Here is an 8197-nt window from a genome sequence, read left to right on the forward strand (position 1 = left end):
TACATATACAGTATGTACATTAGGCCACACCAATTTAATTTCTTGGTTCACGGATTTTTTCATAAAAAATATGGAGCGAAATAAAAATGAAAATTGTATAATGGTTGGGGTAAAGGTAACGGCTAATCCAAAACATAAAGAAAAAAAGTTTTCAGCTTGAAAAAAGTACAAAAACACTATTATTACAGTACAGTAACAGCACCTGTACCCACACTTTAAGGAGCTTATAATATAAAGGCCAATTTGCTTCACCAGAAAGTTGGTGAATGGTTTCCTTAATGGTGAAAATTTGCTGAGAGGTAATTTTTATTTTTTTTTCCAAAAAATAGGAGCGAGCGAATCCGTGAACCAAGAAATTAAATTGGTGTGGCCTTACAAGAAAATTACGAGATCGTTGGATTCTTAAAAATTCAAGTTCATGACAAAAATAAGACAGCTGAACTTTTCAGTAACATTTCATAAAGTGAGACACAAAAGGAGAAATATTGTGAAAGGAAAGCTTTTAAATATTTGTTCAACCCACTTACATTGAGTATATCTACTGGTACATAACAAACACACTGCATTGTAGATGGGATTTGAGCAGGCTGTTGGTGTAAAAAGGTATTTCAGATATTTACTATTTTGTCAAGACATGTACTACTATGTAACTATTCACTGCCTAATACACTACAGTTGCCAAATTTTCGGTCTTTTATGGAAGGCTTATAATACAGAAAAGACTGGCCTGGATACTAGTTCCATTGCGCTAAACTATAGCCCTTTTGTGCATAACTACTGGGTATAGCCCTTTCAACAGGGAAGGTCACAAGCTCCTATAGAGTTGGCACCCTATCTATATTGGCACCCAGCCCTAACTGGCACCCAGTGTCTACCAGTAATATCTATCCTGTGATAGATAATCTAGGCCCGCGTGCTGTGTTAGGCGACAGGGCCAAAGTGATGAGCACTATAGCACAGCGGACTGGTACCCAGGCTAAGAAAAGACTAGACAGATTAACATACTAGTAATATATATACAGCATTTACGATTCAATTTAAACCAAAGAAGAATACAACAAAATGTAAGAAGGGACTACTTAGAGGTTGCCTCAAAGACTGTAGATGGAGGGGAAAGAAGCCTTTCAATGAGAGTTGAAGAGAGTTCAAGCACACTACAACACAAGGAAACAATCTGGATACTCCTTGATAAGTCTGAATGGGCTGGCCACTTTCTGTGGCACTCTTAACCCTCTTCTAGCTGTTGGAACAGCAACAATTCTTCTTTACTGTTTACAGTGTATATGAGGTAGGTTGAGGACTAGATGCCTCATACATTATATGTGTTGTCCGTAGATCCACCATTACCCTTTTGTGAGGAGACAGTACAAGTTAAAAAATCTGTTTACACCAAGAGGGATGAGGACAGTTACAAATATGAATATCACATGAGGACAGTTACAAATATGAATTTTTGTGCCTTGTGCACACTTGTGCCTGGTTATTTGTGTCCCTTTTTGGTTTTCTGTGTAAGAGACGGCGCCTGGTAGTCCTGGAAGCGCTCCTGTGCCCGCTCCTTGGACAGCAAGGTCAGGGTCATGGTGTTCACTGCGCTGTCAGCGACCCCCGTCTGGCCAATCTCCAAGTTCATGTTGTTTGCCTACATCAACAGATAAAGTAGGAATCAAGTCATTAAAACAGCTCAGCTAGCCTGCTAACAGTTCTCAAAAAAGTTACCTCAACATTTCTGCATTTGGATTTTTTGTGTGATCAAGCTTTCTACTGCTGGATATCAAGGTAAACTCATTTAAGATAAAGTTAGACCACTTGTATAGTAAAGCTAGCTCACCAGCTGAAGAGAGGAAGCGAACGTCCTGCAGACCCCCCAGGCTGCCTGACCACGGCACACCTCGTGCAGCGGGCGGACTTCCCCGACAGTGTGGAAACTCTCCAGTAACTGGTCAGCACAACTGTGGATGTCAAAGGGACCGTGCTTCTCCTGGGTAAACACAAACATAGGAACGTTAAGGCCTCTTATAACACTGTTGATTTAGACTCTAACCAATATAAACTTTGGTATATGGATGAACCCATAGCAGGAAGATGATGCTTTATAAGAGACAGTTTGTGGCTTGTCATAATTTGTTATGTAGTACTCAAAGCAATGAGAAGAGCACCAATGATACATACATTTGTACCATTTGACCATACACAGGGCTAGTCAATGTATTCTATTACAAATAGAAACTCAAAAGTCAGTCTGTAATGAATTTGGCAGAGAAATCAGGCAAACCCACCTCTTGCTCCAGGTGAGGCAGGATCTTCTCCTCCCACTCCCTGATCCGTCTGGACAGCTGAGTCTCCTGGATGTACTGTGCACTCTCCAGAAACCCATCCTGGATAGCATAGCAACAACAGGAAGGGGGTTAACATACAGCCTGAAATAGTTCTGCACATAATGTTACTACTATGGTCAATGTGGGTAAAGTTAACATCGGATGTGTTCTCCCCTGACTAAGCATCAGCATTGAAACATCCAGACGATACAGGATCTATAACATCACTCCTTTTGGGACTTGCAAGCAATTGTGGGAAAGAATGTTTAAGATCTCGGTTAACATCACAAATGAGGCTCATCATATGCTATGCAATTGTACCCAACTTGTAAAATTCATTGTAAATTTTACTAGAAGAAGTATGCTTGTTGAATTTTTAATGCTTCCAAATACACTCAGCTACAAGAGTACTGTTTGATCTCAGAACAAACTTTGTCCAAAGCCTAAGACTCACCACATATTGTCTGACCATGTCCTCGTATGTGTGCACCATGCTATCTTTTGGGGGTTCCTCCTCCAGACCGGTGGGCATGGGTGGGGCCATCTCCATGCCAACTGCCTCCATCATGTCTCCACCAAAGTCTCCAGCATCACCGTCATCATCATCATCATCATTATGATCAAGGACAGGGAACCCTGGGGAGTACAGAGTGATGTAAAATTCTTGGTATCAACCACAGTAATACATGTATGAGCTTCTGGTAAATAGCTCTAAGGTAATACTTAAATAGTATTTTTATTCCAAACAAAACACGTTTTCAAAATTGTGACTTATACACAAGTACTTTTGATTTGACACATTCTGATAAAATTATATTGGGGAAGAGAAAATGGAAGGAATTTCATTTTAAGGTAAAGATAAGCAAGAAAGTGCCACTTTTCAATGAAAGAAGTATGTATGTATAAGTTATGTAGCGGTGGTTGTCTAGAACTCAACATCTTTTACTTTTTTAGACCAAAAATTTGTGGACATTTGACAGTTATATTAGCTTTTTACCACTAACTCTATTTCAGCCTTTCGCCAACCATGACAAACAACATGAACAATGGTGGGACAAACCTTCTTGTTCATCCTCTTCTTCCTCCAAGTATTCTGGAACATTTTCTGTCTGAACACCAAAATAAATACATTATTCATTAAAAAATGGAATAAAACTGATTTACAAATTTTTACAATATGCTGCTGATACATTATGTTCATAATTTTTACTTCAAACCTCCATAAAATAGAACTGATATTGTAAATAAGAATAAAATATGGGAGTTATTTTACCTTTAGCTGTTTTTGGAGTTCCCGACGTTTTCTCATGGCATCCCAGTACATGTGCTCCAGTGCTGGAATCACATAGAAGTATGTCAGTATGTTTGTCCCTCCATTTGTACTACTATGTACTAATAAATAATGTAGTAACTACAATTTGGATACATGGAGCCAGCAGTGTGGTTGTATAACTACCTGACAGAATGCCCGTCATACATACATACCCTTTGTAACAGCAGGGAAATTTTGCATCTGGTAATGTGGCCATATCACCAAAGAACCTGTCCCTGCTGCTTCCAGCACTAATACAGATTTGGTTCCAAACAGCTACCTTAGCAGGCTGAAGGTTAGAAATGATTACCAAGCAACTCTTGTACATACCAGCAAATGTTGGTCTCTTTGTTGGGTTGGTAGGAAGCCTCTTGTCTCCCCAAACTGCAAAATAATGGTGATGGTGACATGGACACAATGAGAAAAGCATTTTCTAGAACAACTCAGTCTGTCTGTTGCTTCATATTAGTTACTTACAGGAATTTTTCAACTGCTCTATGATCAAGTACAGAAATAAAACTGTGCGTATGCATGTGCACGGTCTTTACCTGTCTTAGAGATGAGATCGGGAAGTGGTTCCAGTTGGGTGCTGGCTGCCTTCAGTTTCCTCTTCTTGGTGTTACCAGACAGTCCAGGCAGCACTTGGAATGGTACACCTGTCCAGGAAAGGAGAACATGAGCACGACATGATATGCAATGTGGGCAATGATAGATTGGGAAAGAAGTGATCGTTTATACAAGTGCATTACAGTTTCCCTTCCTCAAATACATATGTACTGTAAGTCTCTTTAGATCCGCGGCGCCTAAAATCCGCGGTTTCGGTCAAATGACCAATCCGCGCTGTCTTCAGATTCGCGGTGGACGATGTGTGGGAAAAAGAGTTCGCGACCGAGTACTTAGCGCTAGCGCAAGTTTACGCGTAATAACACGTGGGTTGAACTATATTTTTTCGGCGAATTTACCGACAGTCCGTAAGGCAATATTAATCATTTTCGATAGTATTTCACTTTTGCATGGTCAGGAAAATCTCGAAAATGTTGAGACAATGTTAATTAGCGAGAAATCAAGGAGAAATTGGCAAGTTTGTGTTTAGTTCTGACGGCGGCACAGATTGGCAAGATGGCGCCTTGGAGGTCATGTAGGGTCATCGGGACAGTCGATTATAGTATGGGTGAAAATGCTTCCAGCAGTGCAATTGTGCTCTAATTTAACCATAAAAGAATGCACAACTATTTATCACATATGTTGTATGATTATAAAGGACATATATTTAAGGAGTGTGTGATTTTATACTTTATTCATTTGACAAGTAAAGGTGTTTGTATCTTCTTTTAAAAAAGTGTTCGCCCATGCTGCTTGGGAAATCCCAAGCTAGTCACAACAAGCTTGTAGAAGCGTCGGTTTTCGGTTGTTTAAAAGAGCCTTTCTATGGAAGTGCAAACATGGATTCAGGAATAAAAAGGTCAAATACAGGTTGGTTGACAACTGGAGCACAGAGTGAACATTTTATAGAAACTGTAGGCATGATTTTTTTGTCTTTTTCTCGGCGTCTTGATTCCAAGCCAAGCTCGTCAAGAACAAAGGATTATGGCGATCGAGGTTTCAGACAACTTTGTAGCTTTGCATTTTCGAATTCTGTGAATCAAACAGTGGTCAACGGCAGCTACTAAGTATATTTCAGTATGAATATGATGGAGTATAAACCGAAGTTATGGAAGAGAACGCTAGAATAGAACTTCAAAGTGATCCGATGTTACGAGAAATTATGCTGCGCGTGGCCTCGTATTATTTTTTTTCGGCACGCAGTATGCGGCCGATTTTGTTTTCCTTTACTGTTCTTTGTAAGAAGTAACTAAATTATTGAAGCCAGGCATTACTTGTGTACATATGTATACTTTGAATAAAATTTTGATATCGTTTACATGATCGCATGTGTGTTGTTTTTGCATCACTCCTTGCTTTTATCTTACTAGTATCTCGAGGTCGGCCGTGAATTTGGGGAGGGGGGCACATTTGCACCAAACACATCCGCGGAGAAGTAGATTCGCGGTACGAAGGTCTCCGCGAATACCGCGAATCTAAAAACACCCCGGAAATAAAGAGACTTACAGTATATCATAAAGAACATTTTTTTAAATCATTTTTTCAATATATCATAGCAAACCTGATGAGATGTAATGCTACTCTTTCTAACCTTTTTTGAAAGGCAGCGACTTGACTTTTGTGTTTGGTTGTTCTTCATGTGGATCTAACATCTTCCAGGGGTCCTTCTGTACCTGTCATGTCCAGGATAATGCAAGTTTTATTCAATACAGTCATACTGTAAAAACTATACAATCTGAATTTCAGTTGTAACATGAAAACATTGTTCAAGTTAGAGTTATTGCAACATTAAACTTTCAGCAAAACTTTCAGTGCCATTATAATCGTGCGTGTTGCATCAAAAAGCATTAAAATACATAAAATACAGTGTTCACATTCAAAAGTTTTACCTTTTCTTTCGGTTCCACAACTTGTACTCTTGGCCGCAGGTTCCTGGGCTCACTTGCAGCGTTCCTCCCGGGGTTGTCCCACTCTACATCTCCCCCAGCCATGTCTACTGGATCATCCCCCATGTCTACTGGATCATCCCCAAGGGGTAGGGGGTCTGCACCTCCATCATCACTGCATACTGAGAAAACGATTAAAAAAGTTAACAAATCTGTCAAACGCGGGAAACTCGTGAAAACTTTTCCAAGCGTCCGCTAGACCTCAATGGAGAGGCCGTCCACCTGGGAGCGGAGTGTTGCGAAAATTAACTGATCTTGCTATGACCCTACAAAGTAAAAGTAAATTGGGAAAAACTAAGACGCAACACCGACGTGTCTACTGGATCATCCCCCAGGGTGTGGGGGGCATACTGAGAAAACGATTCAAATAGTTTTGGCACGTTGCTATTGTTTTTTCTAAACCAGCCAGGTATTGTACATATTACAGCTTTGTATCAACCTCTCTACTGCCAAACCTTGCCATTAATTGTTTTAACTCAACTGCCATCTTAAAACACTGGAAACAAGAAAGCTTTTAAAAAAAGCTGGCCGGGGCGCATTTGGAAGGACTACCTCAAAATTTCATGTTGTGTTCCAGTAAAATGTGCATCATTATTAAACTAGAAGTTTATATCTAAAATCTATGGGAAGTTGGCTGGAAACCTTTGTTCACTGGTATAATTGGATTTTCCGGCGTACTTTTGTGGGCGGAATTGTATCCCTTGTGTGCGCTGTGTGCCGGATATAAAAATCGTAAAAGAAACTCCGGTGCGAGACCACAGCCAAAGGCGGGAAGAGGTCCCGGATGTGCATTGTCGTTCTTTCTTCGTGACAGAAATTTCACTGTGGAGAACCTCTTAATTGGAATTCCACACGAATCTAGTGATCTTTGATTCTACCAATGGGATGTTGTGGACTCTTCAGTATGAAGCGTAGAAGTGCATCAGTGCGTCTATTAAAGTGTATCGCACACATGACAGGGTCTGATCTCATTAGGTTCCATTTGTCTTGTTGTGGTAATGCTTTAGCTTCTTCATAGGTCAGGTCAGGATTCAGGGTCATGAACAATTCTGGCCAGTTTAAATCATTAGCAGACACAGTGACAAACCATGTTGGTGGTCCAATAGTGTTTATTTTTGCTAGCAAGTTTAGCAGTTGGTCCTTGAAGTAAGCTGCTGTTCCACGTATATTCTTCATAAAAGTGTATGATGTGCTTTCAACATGTTGATCAATTTCATGATGCAGATCGCCTGCTGTTAGTGGCTGTGCTATGGATTGTGATCTAACATTACTCTGCTTTTGCATTCTACATACAATGGATATCTGACTGTACAATTTCTTGATTTCATACGAGTTCAAGGCAAAGAAGAGCCATGGGATGTTTTTTCTCCAGCAATCATTGATATTGAGCAAACGTGATTGGAAGTACTGTAAGTCTGTTAGTTGTACATCACGCGTCTGTTTGAAGCCATTTTTACCATATGGGTATAACTGTGGAAAACAGTGTTCCTCAAGATCAGTCTCTTTAAATATGCTTTGTGGTGGTGATGTTTCACGTGGTAGTGATATCACTGGGACATTGTCTGTTACATTCTGCAACAGAGATTGTAACTGGACATTTGGATTAATGTAGTTACAGGGAAAAGCTGAGAGTTCTTGGACAGTAGAAGGTGCACTTGAGAAGTCTGGTTCATTGGCGTCTGTGATCATTGGATTGAATTCACTTGACTTTTTTACCCAGTTTTCAAAGGTAGCTATGTTCACATGTGAATATAGATGATTATGCGTTACCAGCCATGTAAGAGCTTCATGCATTTTGGAAAATCGTACAATGTGTTGTGGGTCTGTTCTTTGTGTTTTACTTTCATTTGTCTGACAAGGGTGTACTATTACTAGCCCAGCTGTATCTTGGCTATGTGGTAACAGTTGGCAAGTAGTTTCAATGTTGGTAGGGAAACTTATGGCTTGACCTTGTTCACCAAATTGTCCACCTGGTAATACAATTAACTTGATGAAGGTGTATTTCAAACTGACAAGTCTTG

The 8197-nt window shown here is 40.1% G+C and overlaps 1 protein-coding gene across 3 annotated transcripts in view; it reads right to left on the minus strand.

Annotated features, from left to right (window-relative positions):
* Positions 1 to 483: 483 nt before the first annotated feature.
* Positions 484 to 8197, minus strand: part of LOC118414423 (condensin-2 complex subunit H2-like) — a 21368-nt gene continuing 13654 nt past the window's right edge. For all 3 annotated transcript variants that reach the window (XM_035818451.1, XM_035818452.1, XM_035818453.1), the window contains exons 10-19: positions 6120 to 6298; positions 5822 to 5903; positions 4176 to 4283; positions 3958 to 4011; positions 3589 to 3650; positions 3376 to 3424; positions 2770 to 2951; positions 2277 to 2375; positions 1829 to 1978; positions 484 to 1639 (exon numbers count right to left, since the gene is read on the minus strand). In XM_035818451.1, coding sequence (XP_035674344.1) covers positions 1481 to 1639; positions 1829 to 1978; positions 2277 to 2375; positions 2770 to 2951; positions 3376 to 3424; positions 3589 to 3650; positions 3958 to 4011; positions 4176 to 4283; positions 5822 to 5903; positions 6120 to 6298 — 1124 coding nt within the window. In that variant the 3' untranslated portion in view covers positions 484 to 1480. The remainder of the gene's footprint in view (positions 1640 to 1828; positions 1979 to 2276; positions 2376 to 2769; positions 2952 to 3375; positions 3425 to 3588; positions 3651 to 3957; positions 4012 to 4175; positions 4284 to 5821; positions 5904 to 6119; positions 6299 to 8197) is intronic.

The sequence above is a fragment of the Branchiostoma floridae genome, chromosome 4 (assembly GCF_000003815.2).
Source record: "Branchiostoma floridae strain S238N-H82 chromosome 4, Bfl_VNyyK, whole genome shotgun sequence".
Classification (NCBI taxonomy): domain Eukaryota; kingdom Metazoa; phylum Chordata; class Leptocardii; order Amphioxiformes; family Branchiostomatidae; genus Branchiostoma; species Branchiostoma floridae.